This window comes from Saccostrea echinata, unplaced genomic scaffold (assembly GCF_033153115.1).
Source record: "Saccostrea echinata isolate AGI-Se365-2 ecotype Australia unplaced genomic scaffold, CSIRO_AGI_Sech_v1 ptg000012l, whole genome shotgun sequence".
In the NCBI taxonomy this organism is placed as follows: Eukaryota; Metazoa; Mollusca; class Bivalvia; order Ostreida; family Ostreidae; genus Saccostrea; species Saccostrea echinata.
The window spans coordinates 11,707,412-11,729,388 of NW_026889761.1; the positions used below are offsets into that span (position 1 = coordinate 11,707,412).

The 21,977-nt window shown below is 32.8% G+C and overlaps 1 protein-coding gene across 2 annotated transcripts in view; it reads right to left on the reverse strand.

Annotated features, from left to right (window-relative positions):
• Positions 1 to 278: 278 nt before the first annotated feature.
• Positions 279 to 21,977, reverse strand: part of LOC133185352 (sestrin-1-like) — a 31,172-nt gene continuing 9,473 nt past the window's right edge. The window contains exons 3-11 of one of the 2 annotated variants that reach the window (XM_061320505.1): positions 19,090 to 19,164; positions 7,235 to 7,264; positions 4,843 to 5,013; positions 4,350 to 4,532; positions 3,972 to 4,175; positions 3,686 to 3,818; positions 3,207 to 3,444; positions 2,877 to 3,102; positions 279 to 2,330 (exon numbers count right to left, since the gene is read on the reverse strand). In XM_061320505.1, the coding sequence (XP_061176489.1) occupies positions 2,244 to 2,330; positions 2,877 to 3,102; positions 3,207 to 3,444; positions 3,686 to 3,818; positions 3,972 to 4,175; positions 4,350 to 4,532; positions 4,843 to 5,013; positions 7,235 to 7,264; positions 19,090 to 19,164 (1,347 nt within the window). In that variant the 3' untranslated portion in view covers positions 279 to 2,243. Of the gene's footprint in view, positions 2,331 to 2,876; positions 3,103 to 3,206; positions 3,445 to 3,685; positions 3,819 to 3,971; positions 4,176 to 4,349; positions 4,533 to 4,842; positions 5,014 to 7,234; positions 7,265 to 8,139; positions 8,437 to 19,089; positions 19,165 to 21,977 lie in introns of those variants that run through there. The other variant, XM_061320506.1, reaches the window with a different exon arrangement.

Sequence of the window (21,977 nt, forward strand, 5' to 3'; positions counted from 1 at the left end):
TAGGGACTCAAAGGATCTTATATTGATATAGGTCAACAAAACTTAGCACTGCCAATATATCTTAAAGATATCAGCTGAAAATCTACTGTATTCTGGAAAAAGATTAGTGTATTCTCTCCATACAAAGCCTTCACAAAATTAATATACTGGTAATCAAATTTAGGTTGTGCCAACGATTGCTTGTTCTGACAATCAGGCAATGTTATTATCTGATACTGTTGTATATTCTACATAAAAAATCACAATTTCTGGATAAATGAGAACTTTGAACAAGGCAATTGGTTTCATTGATTTTATTTTGCAACATTTTTATCACAATGTAAGAAATGAGTCATAAATAAATATAAAACACAACTGCTATGGGATTCTCCTGGATTAGAGAACAAGACATTTTTACAGTCATAATACTGAATTAAACCGATCAGGGGAGGCTATCATTGATTACTGGAAAACAACAAGCATTGGTAGCCACCTTGAAAATTTCTACATGTTCTTGTACTCTACATAAGAATGTGTAATGTCTTTCGAGATCTTATTTTCACACTTTCTGCAAAATATTTCAACAAAACACAGATGGTGAAAAGCTTGTTAATAACACCGGATTTCTTTTTGTGATGGGAATAGTGTTGCCCCATCATATTTGTGGCTCAAGTGTGAAACAAAATGTCTATACATCAACTAGCATACTTATCTGAAAATTGCACATTGCCAATTAGTTTTCATTCAACATAAACTGTCTTAAAAATCAACAAAAAAATATTTAATTAGGTCTCAGATCTAACGAAAACACAACACATAATAAACATGTCCCTTCCCCGTCAATTAATCCTAGCTTTCCCAACCCATTTTTTTTTTTTTTTACTAAAAAAAAAATTAAAAGAAGCTCTTTGATTGTTCAACTGTCTTAGGTAAGACTTTGTTCCTCTGGACACACAATGTAAATACTATCTACTAACATCAATGCTTCTGGTAACATCATGAAACAAACTACTGTTCATGAAGATTCATGTTTTCATAATAAACAGGACAGCTAGAACAATATTATTTCTTGTTTAACAAAAATATCTTGCTTGAGCACTTCATATTTGGGATTTTCATACTTTACATAACAATCTGGTTAAGTTTTGGAAGATAAGATTTTCTTCAGCACTAAGTTTATGGAATTTTTTAAAAAAAATGGTGGAAATATATCCATGAAAAAAATATGTAAACAATTGTAATAAAAGCTGTTACAAACTGAGCATTTTTACAGCATATGGAAAAAAAAGTTACTGGCATATGTTGAAAATCAATTTCAAAATCATTTTGTATCATTCAATCAGTATTAAATCGTAAAATGAAAGATTTGATCAATGATAATGAATGATGGTGGTGATTTTCAATTAAAATACTTTTTGTTCATTCTGAATGCCCATTTGTTGTGTAGGTACATAGAACTTTTGACTAGAACAGACTCTCTTATGAGGTACAATGTTGTCTATAATTAAATCCTGTTCTTCATCATGTTCATAAAAGTACTTCAAAAAGATCAGTTAAAATACATAGTTTTTTGTCAAAATGAATCTATCAAATTTGGAATACATTTATGTAAACTTTTGACTCCTGATGCAATTTATACAATTAGCAAAGCAGTTTTGCCTCTAAGGATTTTACAAATGGAACTGTAAAGATTTTCATGTCAAAAAAACCCAAACTTTTCCAACATCTTCCCACATAAGCGCTTTACCTCAGTGGAATGCAACACTAGAAATACAATTATCTATCTACAGGAGACTTTGGTTTTAACGAACATAAAAAAAAAACATATTACTAAACATGAGTGTGGAGAATCAAAGGCCTATATACGCTACAGGTTCAGTACCACAACATGTTCTATGAATGAAAGACTTGGACACTGCCCCATAAAACGGGGGACTCATTTTGGGATACGGCAGATCCTAGGATCATCTGTCCGTTTCATTTTCTACTGCATCAAGACTCCGAGTAGTGCCTTGGTTTATAATCTCATGTCTCTTTCTTTCCTTCTCTCAGTCTACTAAACACAGGAAAACAAATATCACAGTCAGAGTTCACAATGGGTAAAAAATTTGTTCTGCTTCTTTTTGCACCGCCCCACTGTTCCGTGCACCACTGTGGAGGATTTTACGAGATCCTAAGAGGAGAGTGGGTTTAGACGCCAATTTATTGTCACACAGACTCCAATTTATTGTCATGGAAGACTTGTCACTAAATCTTTAACTGTGCTACGTCATATACTGCATTACCCCTCGCAGGGCGTACAACAGTTCTCCTTGAAGTCGAGCTTCTAGCAGCATTAGATTCACATGCACCTGTTAAAACAGAGAAAACTGAATTAAGTAGGGGCATATAAACAAGAAATTTTGTACATTAAAAACAAATTTCTTGTTCAATACACAAATGAAATGGCCTTCTCATAAGACATTAACCAGATTTTTTTTTTCAATTAAGTTTTATAGTTGAGAAATGAAATAAAATCTCAGAGACCTTATTTTAAACCTAAATTGGTTAAACTGGGCTGTATAAATATATTCCTAAAGGTTTTCTAACTACACACTGTGCCCTGAGCGGTGTACTTTAACTGGGTCAGTCAGCTGTGACAGTAAACATGCTGAAATATGGGCTATCCTACAGGGGATTTGTAAACAACAACTAGTATTTAGGACAAACTGATATATTACTTCACAGTTTTGCTTATTACTTGCATGATTGAGTAAGTATAGCATTATTAAAGGTAGATAGTTTAAGCCTCATGGAGCAACATAATGAGGTATGTCACTATTAGCAGATTTACATTAATAAAGATCGGGAGTGGGATGCCCTTCTTTTCTTAACTGATAAACTTGAAATCAACATACCTTTTCTGAGTGTTTGAACTCCTTCATCACGTTGTCATAATCTTTTTTGGCCAGCCTTTCTGGGTAGCAGGTGACAGTTTTGATGTATGCTTTTAAGTTTCGTTCCAGAAGTTGGTTTACTTGGCCGTAATCATAATCGTCATGCATTATTCCGTACAAGCAATGAATGTAGTACCATATGGCACGACGAAATGCTGAAGTATCGACATCAATGACCTCACCCATCCTGGAAACAAAGCATAATGCATTATACATCATCTCTTGCTTATGAATATCATTATATAATTTTTTTTTTAAATTAAAAGTTCAAATATATATATAACTACTTACGTATAATAGGTTAGGTTATAAGCCATGCTAAACTTTTCGTCCAACAGATTGCCAATTTCAGAATAAAGTCTATTGGCTATTGAAAATCCATGGTCATCCCACGAGTATTCATTAGCTCTAAACGTGGGTGCCTCTTCTGTACATGCACGTTTAGTAAAGTCTATATAACAAAATTCTTCATCCTGAACATATTTCATTATTTCAGCTTTTGGCGAGGGCTTCTTTCCAGGCTTTGCCACTAAAATGGAGGAAGTATTGTTTTATTATCTGTTTCATTTGAAAAAAGGCATATTAACATGTTAAAAAAAAAAAGATCCATTTTGTTATAAGCTCATTCCCATTATAATTTAAATTTCACAAACAAAAGACTGAATGTATGGATGTGCACTATGGAGACTCTTTCTGGTTTGTTTAAATAATTTCCATTTCTTAGAGCCATAACCCCAGTCCGTGATGTAAGTATATTATATGATACTTACATTCTGCACTCTGAGTTTCCACTTTTTCGAATCTCTTTAATCTCTCCTCCTCTGTTGGTTCTTCTTCATTACTCTCCTTTAATTTCTTCATCCTTTCCATCAGAATCTCTATACAAACTTCTGGCTCGGAGTTCTATCAAACAGAAAAAGATGACAATACATTTACAGTGCATTTTCACTCCATTGAAACAAGCCTTATAACATACATTTTAGCTTTTCCTGTTAATTTTTGATGTTTCAATAGAAATTTGAAAATTGGCAATCCCTGGTTTATGTCAGTACTTACACTATCTGAAGAACTGTCACTTGTGTAGTCGGAGTCATTGGCGTTTTCCGTGGGGGAGTGGGGTCTGTATGTGAACCCTCCATGGTGGTCTGGCTCGTTCTTGATTCCGCAGCCAAACACAAATGATGACAGAGCATGGAAATGTGCCATAATTACGACAGCTTGTACAAGTTCAGCTATAGACCAGGCTTCCTTTCGTAAGCTCTGTAAATAGGAAGAAACAATATCCATAACGTCTGCACTCAAGTAAAGATTTAGGAGATTTTGATGATGCAATGTTCTTACCATTTTCATGGCAATGCAATTTAATCCATTCCCCTTATGGAAAATTAAAACAAAACATCTAAAAAATTTTTGAAAAATTTCAAAAGAATTTACCTCAATGTGTGTTTTGTTGAAAAGCCATGGTCTATGTGCCAGGATTTTGTTTACTTCATGCAGCTTTTGTAGTTTGGCAGGGATGTGGGCGGGGCCTTTAAGCCACTCCTGATCCCCTCCCTGTAGGATAAATTCCTGTTCGTGTAGATGGATAAGGTAAGCACATTGGTGCCTGGTAGCTGCCTGTATAAGAATTAAGATAATATTAATTCAATGTTCTACACACATAGAACTGTAATAAATGAAGTACAACTATACCCATTTCTTTTAATTAATTGAACTTTTTTAAATACCCCCCCCCCCCCCTTCCCTTTTATACACAATATCCTATATCTAAAAAATTTCTTGAGTTCAAAAAGTTAACGATATTATCCCCCCCCCCCCCCCAAAAAAAAAAAAAATTGATATGAAAATAACACTTAATTCACATCATGAATGTTTGCACACTTTTCTTTCTACTCTTAAGTGTACCACATATATATGAATGGCTTACCATGATAGCAATGTAATGTCTGTAATGGAAAGGAAGGGGCCCATCCCCCCTTAGGAGGTACTGCTGTGTCCTCAGGAACATCTCCAGATAATTAGGGTGGTACCCCATCAGCTGAGTGACATGATCCAGGCGATTGTTCTGGAGGAAAGCGTCCACAAATAACATCTGAGTCTACAAGTCAATTCATGGAACAATTAAATACATGTATAATGTATTCCATAATGTCAGTGAAACAATAGTCACAATGCAGACATGAAGTTAATTGAGGCACATATCGTATGTATGTTAATTAATATGCAAATGAATGTTCTTTTCTAATAATACTGCTGACAGCTTGTCCAATGCAGACAAAGACTTTTTAAAATTCAAAATAGAATTTATTTACAGAGAAAGAGTATGTGGAGTTGTGGATGAACTTTCTTTTCCCTTATTAATTTTTTAACCTTTCTATACATGTTGGAACTTGTCATGGGTAGTGTCATGGTATAGTATTGTTAAAAACACCTAAGTATACAATAGATCACAAGTGATTATTTCCATTGAAATCTAACATCAGAGATTATCTTTGCTTATCCCTATCCTAATGGTTTTACAAAGATCAAACTTCACTATTGTGCAATAATTGGTAAAAATAGCTGACACTGTATTTGAAAATGTCATAAAAATGTTTTTTTTTTTTTTTTAAGAAACTTATTTAATTATTACATTGAAACTGCAGTGAACAGTTAAAGAAAAATTACTTTAATTGTAAAAAGTCACATACGTGTATATTTCAATCAAATTCTTTCTTTTCATTCAAAAAAAGGATATCAAGATAACCACTGATTTATGCACAAAAAAAGTCCAGCAAAAACACAATATAAACAGGAAGATTATAAAACTTGAGTGACTTACAGCACCTTGTATTTTTTTCTCTTTGTACACCTACTTGTCTTCAGACATAGGCAATATATAGACAGCCATTTATGGCTTTTGAAGTGTTTCATTACCTAACCCTGACAATATCTACTGGTCACTTTGTGGACAGACTTCAAGGACTTAATGAAAATATTTTATCTTTGTGACATAACACCTGCCTCCCAGCTAACTGTTCAAACAAACTGACTCTACATTATAAAACAAACCCTTCTGCCTTACGACTCTACATTATAAACTATCTTTATTATTTTATAGGAAATTAAATGCTAATCCTTCTTTTGAAAACTTTACATAAACTGTCTAGTCATTCTATAATTTAAAAGTTACAGGCATTTTAGCATCTAAAAGTTTTGAATAAACTACATACTTTGTTAAAGTTTCTGATTAATGCAAAATTTTATAGTTTCAGAAATAGGCTATTTTTAAAATTGGATTTAAAATAAAAATATAATTCAAGAGTATTTTATTGTTCCTACAAAAATGTTCTAGTCAAAATGGTATCTTTTTATAGCATAAATCATAACAATTAAGAAATTTCAACATTATGATCATGAAAAATAGTTTTAAAACAATGAGAAAATAGGTTAAACTGAAATCTGCTATTTAATTTTTTTTTTTCAATAGAAAAAATATTTCAAAAAAAAAATTAACCCCTGACTAGACCACTTTTCCCACGTGTTGTAACACCTGAGTCTGCTCTGATAGTGAGAGTTAGTCAGCAGAAAATACCTAGGACTGTCAAACGCCAGATGTACTATAGCCACTTATCAGTCATACCTCTGACAAGATCGTTCTCATACATTCCAATAGCGATAACCTGTCCACACTCGGACTATCAGGTTCACTCTCCATTTTCCTTCGACTTTTTCTATCAATTACTCCAACACCTATCTTCATTTCTAGACTGACTTAAGAGAAATGCTACCCCAACCCAGAATACAATACTGATATACAGGAAAGCAAGGTTGCATCATCACATTATAGCTGTGAGTGGGATTGCATCAGCATGTTTGCCTAGTAGAAATTTAAGGATCCGTGTCCTTATTAGATTTTGTCAAGGAAGGTATTTGCAAGCATTTCATTTAAATGGACTGATTTAATTCAACGACCTGAATGGTTTTATGATTAGGTCTGACAATATGACAGGATTATGTGTCTTTAATTATAATAACAAAAAAAAACCTTCATGCATAACTTTATATAAAATCTATTGATTTGACAAATTTAGCATATTGGGAAAATAAAACCTTACAGATCTTAATACATGTTAGTCTTAAATTATTATTTTTGTTGATTTTTCATTATCTTCTTACATGTTAAGAACTTCTGGTTAATCTACTGTGCCTCAATAACCCTTCAATTGTCAAAATATCAAGCAAAAATAACTTATGTGAAAAATATTATAATTTATTTATGTTAAAAAGTTCAAAACAATATTCCCTCACCACCAACAGAAAATTAAAGTAAAAAATACCTGGTCTTCCGATGTTGCCACTGGTACAATCTGTGGAAAAAGAAAAATAAATATTAGCCTAATGTTGCAAATATTACCAAAATCACTAAAAAAAAAAAAACTCAGTATCAAACCTTAGAGTAGGCTAGTCTATTTGAATCTAAAAAAACAAAAAAAAAAAAAAAAAAAAAAAAAAAAAAAATCAGAACAATCCCATTATATACAACGAATCAAGGCCTGTACATAGGATTATTCAAATCATCAGAAAAAAGAATGAAGAAAAAAGCCTCCAATAACTATACAAATTAATTAAAAAAAATATACCAAAACAGATATCTCATTAGACTGCAGAACTTCAAGCCTGAGTTAAAATTTTTTTGTGTGACAGATGATCACAGCATCTGACAAATCGCAACAAAGGACTCGATTCCGGCTACATAAACCGACAAATAACACTTCCTACAAAAACTTACGCCATTGTAGACGTTATATCTTCCCGAAGAGACAAATTCCAGGTGTACCATACTATATACCAGCAAAAATTCTCATTAAAAACGTTGTATGACTAAAATTTTACAGAGTTTGTCTGTCGTCTGTCTATGCTTGCCCAAACCCACAAAACAGCTGAGTGGCACATTTTCTACCGTGACCTTTCCAGAACGAGACTAGCATTGGGGAGCGTTTCAAAAGTAAACAAAACGTGCAGAGAAGACGGCAGATCTCTCTCTCTTTATTTAATGACTTCATTCAGATTAATAAACCGGTAGCCTATTTCGAACATTAAATTCATGCACAAATGAAAAGAATATTACGGATAGTTAACTGTCTTTCTTTCTTTCTTTTTTTTTTTACATTCATATGTTTATAAAATTAAAAAAAATATCAAATTAACGTGTAAGTGGATGGAAATTATAAAATTGCTGTACCTTCTCGTTGTCATTGTATAAAAAAGATTCATGCAATCCTCTGCAGGGATCAGGTGCCTTTTTATTACACTTCTTACACACAGACGATTCCGTTTCAAACGGCGAATCAATCACACAGTTGCTATTTAGATCCAAAGATTGCAAGTTTGTAAAATCCCACATTGAATTCAATAACATGTGAATTTATGATAAAATTAGATTTGCAAATGAATTATTATAGCAGCTTTCAGTTGCAGTAAATTTTAATTCATGTTTTTCTTTTCCATAACAAATGTCTACTAACATTCGTTCGTTCCTTGTTCACAACACTTCACTGAATACATTATGACATACCGAACCTGCTGATAACATGCGATGTTATTTATTATGGTAATTTATGCAACTGACCCCAAGTCAAAAGTTCACCCAATCACAAGCCGTGTAGCAGACATGTGACACACGTCTAAAAAAATTCCACTTGATACCAGCATCACATCAGGAAACAATTACACAATATCTTGAGCTCTTGTGTGATTAATGCCAATAAATAAAAAATAATTGTGTGATATTTTTCAGATATCAATGCAACTACCATACTCCCCCCCCCTTTTCTATGTCATATGTCAATTTGCATATATTAAAATGACGTAAAGGGTTAGAAGCATTCCAGGGGCCGTCTTGAAATCAGTTTACAAGTGGGAAAAAAATCATTACATTTTTTTCTTTCATATGCATTATGTATATTTTCCTTAATATGGTAAGCACAAATATTGAACAACAGTAGAAACTTTGCAAGAAGAAAAATGTTGTGTTTTCTTAGAGCAGTTTATAAGTGGGCTTGGCTGCACCACGAAATATGATTGGCCGAAAAGGAGGTGTTGTCTCGTGACCTTCACCGACTGATAAAAATATTTATTATTGCTGTTTACCAAATCGTCTTATTTTTTTCATACGAACAATACTATTTAAAAAAATGGATTAAAAAAAACGCAATTCACCAAGTAATTGGCACAATTTCAAGATTGAAATTAAAGACATAGAGTAAAAAAAAAAAACAAACACACACACACACACACACACACACACACACAAACAAGACAAAAAATGTTTCTCTTCATCTCTCTTTATATCAATATGTATATTTTAGATGCAGCAAAAACCTGGGGGAAAACCAACAAAATAATCTAAAAATTTCTCAAAGTTTGAGACAGCATTAAATTTGAATCTGAATTTATTTACTATTTTAAAGAACCAAAACCTCTCAGCCAGCTAAATGAACTGGTTACTTATTTGTCAGGAATATAAGAACAAACTTCCATGAAATTTTCCTTATTCATCACATTGTTAATGCCTTATCCTATCCTTTACGCAAACAACCGTTACATAATAAATGAGAAAACTTTACTTCAGGTTTTTAAATTGCTGACCATGGCACAATTTTCACATTTCGTTACATACAAAGAGATATCATGATATATGTGTAGATATGTACCCTCAGTAACAAAGTAATCTGATTATAACAATCCTTCTCTTTTTATATCATCTGCTTGAAAAGGGGGAATGTATAGTGATGGGGGTGTCCGTCCGTCCATCTAGCTGTGGGATACCCATCTCTTATCCACAACCCCTCTTATTCCACTGAATGAAATTGGAGACTTACACAAAATCTTTGTTACATAGTGCCATTGTGCACCTCCTATTTTACTTTTTGATCAGACATATTTTTTGGGTTAAATTTCCAATAACAAAACATAGACACTGCCATTCTTTCTATAATATTGAGGGGGGACCTTCTGCAACTCCTCCTATACCACTTTCTTACAAAGTGCCATTGTGACCTTCTATTTTTACTGTTTGATCTGACACTTATTTCGGGTCTTCCATGGCAAAACATGGACTTTGCCATTATAATGATATGGGAGGCGGGGGGCATCATTTTGTGAGCTTAGTGCTCACAGTACCTCTAGTCTTCCCTGTGTCAAAAACAAACAAAGTAATAAATCCCGATAATATTTCAGTAATTGTTTGTTGTTTACAATGAGAGCAATAGACAAAAACATACATTTTATGAAGAAAATATGTCAGAAAAGTACAATACTGGTATTTATGGCAATGCAGTGATGATATCTTGAGATCCTCTGGAATGCTTAGGGAGGTCACCCCTGCTGTTTACAGATATCACTTGGATTTGCTGATGAAACATTACAGTATATCTTAGAGGAAGGCAGAAAAAACATCTACCCTAAAAAAAGAGATTCATTCCCTCTCTCCATCAAGTATGACATCTTTCAGACTTTTGAAAAAAAAAAGTGTGAATAACTCATGGAAATTGATTTCCCTTATTTTTTTGGTTTGGTCCAAAAAAGAATTGTGAGACAAAATGGCAGCAAGAAAAAGAATTCTGTTTCCCACAAATAAATAATTCATCTTCCCCTTCTTCTAATTTTCCTCTCAGGTTCCCAGACAGACCGTCTGAGACAGGTTCTCCCTATCTAATGATCTTGACATTTTCTCAAGGAGAAAGAATATTGGAAAAAAAACAACATTAACCATTTAATATCAAATGGGATCAATTTAATGATTAACCAAAAAAAAAAAAACCTTGACCATTTAAAACCATGTTCATACAAGTATTAATTTTGAATCTAATTACAGTCTTGTGAATGAAAATCCAAAGCTAGAACAAGGAGTTAGAATCAATGAATGACCAGCACAGAGTACGGCAGTAGGCATTGATTTTTGGGGCTATATTTGACACTTGGTTCAGAGATGACCACAGTTTTCATTAAATACTTCTACAGCTCTACATCACTCTGGCTAATACAGAGTATCAGCAGTCTTCAACCTCCGAAAACATTCACATACTGACAATCCAATATATACAGGGGACAAAAATTGATTGTTTTTTTCTGATATGTCCTTATTTATACATAACCTTGATTGATAATATTCACATGAAAAAGCAATATCACTTCAAAAGATTAATAAATATGGACAGTGGAGTCTAATGGGAATTAAAAACCTTTCAAGTTAAGGATTGAAAAACAAAAGATCGGGGACTGCTCCAAGAACCGAGAGCAGCCATGCACCATCCGCTTAAGTAATGTGCACCTTGATACTGTTACTGGCCAATGAAAGCAATTACATGATAAAAATAGGAATAAATCAACAAAATTTTAATTTAATTATTAGAAGTATAATAAAATAAACTGTTCACTGATTTAGACCTAAGTTAATGACCTTATTTCAGAATTCTGGTAGGATGTCCTTTGTTCACTAGTACCGTGGCCTCTGGGGACGTCCAGAACATTAGATAGGGGATATAACAATACCATGTAAAAAGCTTGCCAAATTAAATTCTAGAAAAAACATGACACAATTTAACTGGTTACTGACACTCTCCCAATATAAAAAGTAGTATGTATTGCCTAAAAACTTTTGTATGTTAACACTGCTTAAATTAATTAATTTTCACAAAACGGATCTCTGTTCTATAGGTTGAACAGAATTTCACTGGACCAGAAAATCAATTTATTTGTCACACTTCATTCTAACAATAGCGATCCATCACTTTTCACCCGTCATCTAAGAGTGTCGGTCTTGATATGTTTTTTCTGCAGGATCTTTGCAGCCAATGGCCATGTGAATGCTCTACCGATTTTTTCCCCTTACATCAGCATTATGATACAAATTCTGCTAAAGATAGTGTTTTTTGGTTCAATTGACAAGGATATTCCCTTTACGGCTATAAATTTTGTAATGTATGAGTTCAAGGTACGACAAACATTAATATATTATGTGAAAATTATCTTTATGTATCAAGTGTCGGTATGCAAAGAAAAAAATGTCTCCACTATTGCTTTGCATTATACCAAATATTTTTTTCCCAGATCTAATTAAACTAAGGACCTGTATGTTATATAGTATATCTATATGTCCCTGATGAAACATGCATTATTTTTATTTTTGCTGTTGCATAGAATTTCCCACCTTTGGTCATATTCTGCTCAGTAATGGGGCCTTAATTGACTGAATTTCCCAACAGAAAATTGATGACAATGTATATATATATATATATATATATATATATATATATATATATATATATATATATATATATATATATATATATATATGCTATGAAAACGTGCATCCCCTTATCAGCAAATGTTGCACAATGCATGGAGATGTTATATTTGTATACATGCTTGTCAACAGAGACTATTTGTAATCATTATTTACTTAGTACATCTATTATCTTTACAAAAGCCATTCACTAAAATAGACAATCTGAACTTTGCTAAACATCTCACAATAGACTTCAGACACATGTTTATTATAAAATACATCTCCATTTAGAAAGAGCCATATATTTAGATCTGTAATCACAAACACTCATAATGTTTAATGTACAGCTGTAAAAGACTGTTATGGAGATGCCACCAAAATCAGTTCTGTCAATTATGTACTTTTAATTGTGACCTTCACACAGCATCCCTGGAGATATTTCACAGGGAAATTACATCAGGATAAGTACATTAAGTCTTACGTAACATTAAAAAATTGCTGTCTCTGCATCCATGTACATTAGATCTCTTATTAAATTTAAGTGTAATTTAGCTCTCCTAATTTCTCTTCAGCACATACTTGCATGTAAAATGTGTCTATAGCTCTCCTTGGGTCTGCCAAAAATTTCCACTAATCATGGGCATTATAACAGTAAAATGTGGCAGTTTGACATTGATAAAATGACCTCATTGTTGTCCCCACCAAGGGTTCTCTCCCCCTGCTGAGTGGCTCTATAATTACAATTATCTCCCCTAGTCAGACTAACACTTTGATCATTACCTATGTAACATGGTTACATGTGCAGTATCATACCTTGGATTTGTTTGATGATTCAATAACATTATCACCTCTTGTCATCTTAAAATATTACCATCCTCCCTCTAGCTTAAACGCATTGTCCTATTGTAGATAACTGTAAAAGAGGATATCCTATAGTCATGAATTTTACAGCTCCAGGAGACATAGAGTTTCCTGATGTAATCACATTTTAAGACCTATTTAATTGTGTGCCATGTTTTCAGAGCCCTACTACTTGTAATGGAATTAAGAATATTAATGGTAATGGAAAGGAACGTCATTGATATTGATTTTCCACGGTGAAGCATCCACAAATCAAGCTAGCAGACTTGTGGAGGTGTTGGAGAATAAATACTTAATCCTTAAGCTGATTCTCACCGACTCCCTATATAGTCACAGAAACTAATAAAAAACAACCGAGCAAAACAGTTGGTGAAAAAACAGTTTTCTATGTAAACATTAAAATCCTTGGGGTCTTCCTCAATGTGTTGATTTCATCTCCTCTAAGTTTTTCTTTGGAATATTTTGTAACTTAAATGGGTAAAAATCAGGCAATAAGAATAGATACATTGTGCTGACTCTAGAGAAATCATGCAGACCATGGTCTGCCTAAACCATGACTTATAGTATATTGCCCTTACAATTAAAGAAGACATTAGATACATATATACAGTGGAGCCTCATTTATCCGGACGCTTTGGTTCCCAGTCAATTTGTCCGGATATGTGAAGCGTCTGGATACCTGAATTGCCTTGATTTTAGTTACAATTTCAATAGTAAAGAATGTTTTTATCAATATGTTTTATTGTTTAAATACTTTAATATAAGTTAGTACTACTCAATACTTGTTTAAATAAATAAAATAGTACATGTGTCATTGGGAAAAAAAAAACATGTTTATATGGTCACATTTATTACAGTGTATTTCTCCTTCCCAGTGTCTAATGAATCAACTTCTCCTAGTAGCCATGTCGGTACGGTACTGTCGGTAGAGTCTTATTTAATATGAACGCCCATCAATGCTAAATGTGACATAATTTATGTATCCGAACGCTAATCTTAATCATCCAAAGCGAGATCGTATTAACGATTGTGTAATTTTGAAAGTGATTTTATAAATGTCATCAATTTATAGAATGCGTTTCGCGCACAAAATACTGTGCATAAAAAACTCTGATGTCATGTCTATAAATATACATAATACCACGTTACGACTGTATTCTAACATTTGCCGACTACGAAAAAACTATCCTAGACTTATAAAATTATTTTCCTTAATTAATACGTATCAAAACCATGTTAGAGAAGCGAGAGTCTCGTGCGTACCTATCGACCTACAATTAACCTTGCCGCAAGCCATTGATAACAGGTCGCAGGTGATCATCTTTAAAAACAAACGGCCAGACCAGTGTTTTTACAACAATTAACACCCAGATCAAGAAATTTGAGCAGACTTGACAGAACAGTTAAAAAATTATCGTCTGGATAAATGAACCAAAATATAAAGTAAAAATTCATTTTGTGGTGAAAAAAGACTGTCTGGATACGGAACGCGGAATTCCGGTTAAACGAGACAAAATAACGTTAAAAAATTTCGTTCCCATTAAAAATCGTCCGAAAACTGAAGCGTCCGGATAACTGGCGTCCAGATATCTGAAGGTCCACTGTATAGGCTTTGTAGACACTGAGTCTGTTCTATTTGACCTATATGGTCACCTAGCTAGACTTGAAAGCCTTGAGCCTTGTTGCAGCAAGATGAGGAATGTCTATATAATCTAACTAAATATATCATATGTCACTTATATTTATTATTATTATATGAATTGTTGTAGGCAAAGGTGTAACATATATGATGTATGATGGACCTAGACAACACAAATTATAATTATTATCCCAAACACCTATATTCAGTGTTTATTTATGAAAACTAAATACTAAAATTTCATTTATTTGTGCACCTAAATGAATAGTGAATAATTTTGGGTTTTTCAATCCCAAATATCCATCTCCTTGAATTATATAAACTCCCAGAAAAAAATGATTCAGTATTGATCGAGAGTAATGCTTTACTTGTAGATGTAAGCTTTATACCGTCTTTCAGTAGATCCACAGATTTTTTCAAAACCTGATAAACCAAAGTGCAATAAAAAGTTGGTTTTTTACTCATTGACAAGCCTTACCGGTAAGTTGAGTGTAGCTATTTTTCCCAATTTCCAAGTTAATAATGATAATAATAGTTCCAAAATACCCCCAAAGAATACCCAAAACGCAGTGTAAATGTGCTCAAGATTAAGAAAACAATTCTTATGTATAATAAACACACCATCCATTTAAATGAACTTAATTATTTATCATTAAATGCTGACTCAAGATTTGAAAAAAAGTATTTTTTTTAAAAATATAAAATATATATGAAATGTAATATATAGATGACAAGGATATACTTATTTATTTATTAGGGGTTCCAGGAAATATCGATGACAGCTTTTGCCACACATGCAGAATATGGACATTTCTGAATGAACTTTTTTTATCACATCAACCCTAATTTGGCTCTATATACTTCATTTTATATATGAGTTCATTTTTATAAATGGTAAATTACATGTTGTAGACTACCAATACATTTTAACATTGAGATCATAAATGCCGTTAAAAGCCTTCATCAGATAGAAAACTGACAACATCTAACTAGCCTTAGGTACTACCAGGATACACTATGACAGTTTATTCTGCACCATCAAAACCTCACTGCCCCCACTCTTTGCAGGAATGAAAAAACATTCATTGCAAACTCATTCAATTCTGAAAACAACTCACAAGCCCAACCTTTTCCCATATGATGCTCAAGTTTTTTTTATATTGTTGGTCACTGCAATGGTCACTTCTTCACCTGACCGACATTAACATGCTTGAGTGACCGTTAGATGTGGGGGTCAAATGACATCAGTTCTCATAAACCAGCTCTGATCTTGTACAATACACAAATCTTCACCATAACTCAACAGGGGAACAGGTACAAAATTTACACCTGTGAGGTGTGTCCGTTACCTTTGATGTTATCAAAAACTCGCTAATGTAGTGCAGCATTATGCACCATACATCACCTTTAGTGGCACTGAAAATCTGCTGATCCTTTTACTTTTCATTAGTTTATCATATCTATCATATCCACTGGGTAAAACAAACCCAAAATCTAATTCATACATAATGATAAACCTGCTAGGTATTATAAACCTTTCACAGAAGCTTGTGCTTTCTTATAGGTGAATTTAGACTGAGGGTTGTGTTCATAAAATTCCTAATATAGCCATCTAACATAGAGCCATAAAGCACCAATAATTAAGCACTGTTTGTGTACTTGTGTGGGATGATGAATTACTCAATCTTTATTACTGCCATCAATGGAACAATTACCTGCTGAATTGGCAGGTTTTCGACATAAGAGACTTAAGCAATCTGTTTATCTAAAACTTAACTGCAGAAATCTCAATAAACTATGTGCCAAATCTTATTACGTTAAAACATTTGTTCAGTTACATCTTGAATGTCTTGTACACTGGTGCATCTTGCCTGCAATATTGCAACTATCATCCAGACATACAAATAGGTAAAGAATGCATCATATTTTTTTAAGGTCCATTGTTGTCTTTAGTTAAAAAGCATTCTGTTTTGTTGCAGTTTATTAGAACATTATGCATGGTTCCAAGCCAAAGATTTATGAATTGTCAAAAGACATTTATAACATTATTTAGGGGTCAAATGATTTACAAAAGTCATCTGTGTCTAAAACATAGCATAATTAAACAACCTGAATAATAACAAAGAGAAAATTACAGGTATGTCCCTTTCTTTTTAACTGTGTAACATCATACATCAAAAACTGCTTTTATTAATATTCCTAAATGTATGAGCCAACATTGATCTTAAATCATTCTGTGGAGCCAGAGGTCGCTAATGGAGTTGCCATTTAACCCAACGTTCACCCACAGAACCATAAAGATCCCCGCGATAGAGTCCCCTAGCCATCAGCTGTGTCCTAGGCTGTACCTGGACCAAGAGTATAACAATCGGACACAAAGAACAAAGTCATATCCTGGTCAAGGCCAGAGACTAAAAGACAAATCTTCTGGCATCTCTCATTCGTTGGACATGCCTGAATGGAAGCAGATGACATTTGGTTGTCTTTTACTCCCCCCTCTAAATACATAAAATACAATGGCCTCTAAACATCTTTTATCAAAATATTAGGCAAAAATTTTCCATTGCAAATTTTGCTTACAGTGCAAATTTTTTTCTTCCTATTTTTGTCTCCTAATTATCACCCTGCCAGATCAAGTATCAGTATTCAACAAAAACTAACAGTGTAGTGTTTATTAGTTATATGACATTTACTCTGTGTCTATATATCATGTAACACCATTTACAATTGAGTCACTGAGTTGTACATAATATTCCCTTTTTTGTGAAAATTTGACCCTATTAAACCATTGGCATGATTCCCAGTATGTTAAGAGAACTTTAATCTCAGCAACAATGTACTCTTAGAAAATTAAAGGACCTTAAATAAAATTGATTTTCATTATTCAGGACAGACCAAGACTTCACAGATTACTTTATGTGATCTGTACTTGTCGAATGAGTGAAGTTTATAATACAGTGTACCTACAAACGAACTCTGGTGAACATTCTAGATGCTTTGTCATAAACTGTGAAATACAGATCTTTCGATTATTTTCCATTTAAAAGGAAGTAATACTACTTTTCAAGATCTAGGGATAAGGAAGCCTGGTTTTTGGGTGAACTTTACCAATAATTATATGTGTATTTAACAATGAACTCAACATATTTTTTCCCTTTACAATTTTCCAGAAATAATTTACAGTATTTCTTTCATTATGGTTGCATAAAATTGTTATTACCCTAGTTTTATAAAGCTTGTAATTGAAACTATAGTTTTTCAGATATATACTTTTTTAATTAAAAGTGGAAGTCTTATTCATTTGGGTTAAATTAACTTAATGGGCCAGATGTCTCTTCTCTTAATAAGTTGTGTCCTGAATTGCACAACTACATACTAAAAATAATTAATTTACTAGAGTTCTACAGCTATAGATGCAGTTAATTATTAAGTTAAAAGAAACATTCCTTAATGGTTTCCAACTTCCCTCAAGGCATAGAAAATTTGATCTTTGTGTATTTCTGATGGTAAATCTTCCAGATATTGGGTTTATTACAATTCTGTCTCCTCTGATAATGTTATTTCTCATTGACTTAATTTTTTGCTTCATATCACATCCTGGGTTTTATAATCTTTTCACAGGTTGCAACATGTGAGCCCAAAAGTTATGAAAATCACACTTTGTCATGTACTACTATGAAGATTTTAGAGGTTTACTAAATACATGTAGTACGTAATATATTCTAGATTTTTGCCTTTAAAGAATGAACTTTAAATGTTCTAATCAGTTCAAATCCTATCTATATAGCTCTGATGATAGATATACATGTGTACTACATGTACTATATTAAACAATTTTGTACCAGTGGCATTTCTCAATTTTAATTTCAGTACTCAAAGTTCAGTTATATGTCCTTTGATCTTTTAGCAAACAAATTAAGGTAAAGATACAAATAGGCCTCATTCCCAAAAACAATGACCTTTAACCTGCAGAGAATTTTAAACCTATATACCTCTTTTGAGACTATTATTGTCAAAAAGTTGAGTATGAGAAAGATAGAAGCAAACTTTTCATGAAATCACAGAGAGCAAGTTCAGGACAATGACTTGAGAAACAGCAGCACTTTCATTTGCTCTAACACCCCCCCCCCCCAATTCTGTGAACTCAGACTGGAAAATCAAGAAAATATAATCAATTTCAACGTGGATCACAATATCATTTGAGATTCTCTATCAAATCAAGTCAGTCTGAGCAAAGCTTATACCATCTGTTCTACAAATCATTTAAAATTTTGCAGTGTATTGAAAAAAGAACATCCAGGTTTATACATGGTATTTTTTTTCTAAAGTACACAGTTGTTGCTGTGATTTATTGGAAGTTATTCCATACTCTGTTCTTTTTGTTAACACAATAATATTCCTACCTCTGACTCTGGGATGAAGCTGCTGGGCCCTTTGCCATATATTCTTCTGGGGATCTTTATTCCACTGCAGTTCTCCTATACAAATAATCAATATATAATCAATCAATCAATAATAAACATCATCATTATCACATTAAACAATAAATGTAAAAAAAAACTGCATGTTTAATTAATGCTTATAATCTTTTCAGGGCCTCATTTACATCATGTCAACAAAATCTTTATAATCTGCATATATATGAAACTTCTTTTATTGACAATGCTTTCAAGACTTTAAATGCACCCCTAAGAAAATCAATGCAATATCAAGGACCTCTTCATATCTAACAATATCTTTACTTGCAATAAGGTTTTAGGATAAAGATTCAAATCCTCTATAAGTGTCAGAAAGGTGAAAGTTTTTCTAGATCTATATTTAGATCATGAATCAGCTGTGAAGTGAAATCAGCTGATATATGCTAGAGGAGAGCTGATCAGCTGATATTCAATTCCCATCAGTCATATACCTGACAAATTACCTGTGTTACCTGGATGATGACAAAGCTAACCACCTTGACAAGTTTATAGCAAATCTGTTCATATCAAATCATCATCTATCAAAAATTTACTTTCTCAAAAGATATGTCTGCTGTTTATTCAAATAATATTTTAAATGCTTTTGAAAATTTATGTTTTAAGGTTATAAGGTCACATTGTGTTTTAAACATAGCAAAATACTTAACAGAAATAGCAAAATGAATGTTAATTGTTTTTCCCAGCATGTGATAAACATATAGATCTCATTGATGACTGAAAATTTTACAAAATGATTAATGTCATTTACAATGTCTACACTGATGCAAATATTTATGCAATGCACTCCTCTCTTTCGAGTTTAAAACAAAGAATGCAAGAAGATACTGAAAAATAGACAGATAATTCCTTAAAGAAAACAACACTAGATAAATTGAACAAAGGAATGAAATCTCCACACCATAGATAAGACCCTTGAATCAGCTGATCACTGACAGCTTAGTGGGAGGTCTGATAAAACTGTCCCACAAAATCTTGATGTATTGATGTGAATTATATCTTTTTACGTTGACACTCACAATTAGCTTGGAGCCAATCATTAGTACAGATGGGTTCACAAGGAGGATGAAACATCATCAAATTATATCGACTGAATCAGCAAGACTGAGAATATTTCAAGACTTTTTATGATCATCTGAAGGAAGGGGGGAGGGATAGGGTGTCTGAAAATTTTGCGAACAAGTATGATATACAAGGTACTTTTTAGAGCCTCCTAATTGACAGGGTATTGAAAAAACAACCTATAAGAAATCCCCAGGTAATTAGGTCAAAAGCTCCTAATTCTGAAAAGACATTTAAACCTTTTTTTTTTCTCTGCTTGAGCTAGGGATGAAAAATCCTACACAAGACTTGATGGAAATCTCTTGGAGTCCCAAAACTGACAAGGCAGTTGTTATCTTTTATTCATCTTGTGTGTGTTTGTATGTTTTAAAAAGAAAAATAATTTATAAAACATTTAAGAAGTTTCTTACTGCATTTAAAATTAACTCCTTAAAAAAGGAACAAAATACATGTACGGTATAAATTCAATCCAGTTTTCCAGCTTTAAAAAAATACCTAGAAGTCTTTGTTTTGCTCTTATACTGATAATTTTCACTTCTTGCACTTTTATATCTGAATTAAAAAAAAAACAAAAAAAAAACAACAAAAAACAAAAAAAAAAAAACCCAAAAAACCACTGCAATTAAGCATCCTGTCAAATCTGTCCTTTTTAGAAAATAGGGAATGGAATTCCTTGCAGTGACACTTCAGTCTGGCATTTTAAGCCATAAAGTTTCACATAAATATCTTTAAGTGAAGACATCTATTTGCCTATGTGCATGAGTCTATACAAGACTAGTAAAGATTCCAAATGCATTCTTCAGTTTTCAAAGTAGAAAAAAAAAACTGAAATAAGATACCAGACATTTATTTCTTTTCTGTTCCCTCCAAGAGAAACGGAACTAAAATTGGCAAAGGAAGAAAACTTCAATATGATCATCACAACCACAGACATATCAGCACATCTGCATAAAATTCTTCTTTTATTTTGGAATATTAATTTCTAAGCTCCAAAGAATAAGTGCCAACAATATTTTAACTCAAATGTGGAAATCACTTTTCAGATTCTAGTTCATGTACTGAGAATCTGCAGCCAGGTTCTCGCACCACTTTTTGGGACTGGGGCCGGGGCCGTTCAAATTGGGAAAATTTTCGTCATTTTTGGGAAAATTGGGAAAACCTGGTTCCTTATTGAAGCCGAATCAGCTTACGAATATAGGTGGCATGGACTAATTTATACAGTTCAACGCAGAACTAGTTTGTTTCACTTTCACTTGATGGCAATTAAGTTTCATCGATTAAGATTTTATATAAAAAAAAACATTTTGCCATAAAAGAATTGGGAAATTTACACTTTGCTTTTGGGAAAAAAGGTACCTTTTTTGCATTGGGAATGGGCTGCTCAAAATTCCTAATTATAGAGAATCGAGAGCCCTGGCGATAATGGTACAAAAAGCATGTGCGGGAAACTCCCTTTTTTTATTTAAAGGACAAACGGAAAAAAAATAGTACCTAATGGCATTTCTTTACCTGTATTGTACTTTTTCATGCTAAATTTCACTTAATATTGGTGAACTTGGGAATTGCCATGATAATAAGTTATTTTAGAACAGCACTTGCAAAAATCGAATAAAAAAAAACCAACATATGCCTTGATAAGCATGTCTAAGTCTAGAGTGAAAAAAAAATTAATCTAAATCAAGGGCAAATCCATTAAGCTATTTCTGAATCAATGAAAAAGGTAAATTTTAAGCTGTAATAAACTGTTTGCAATA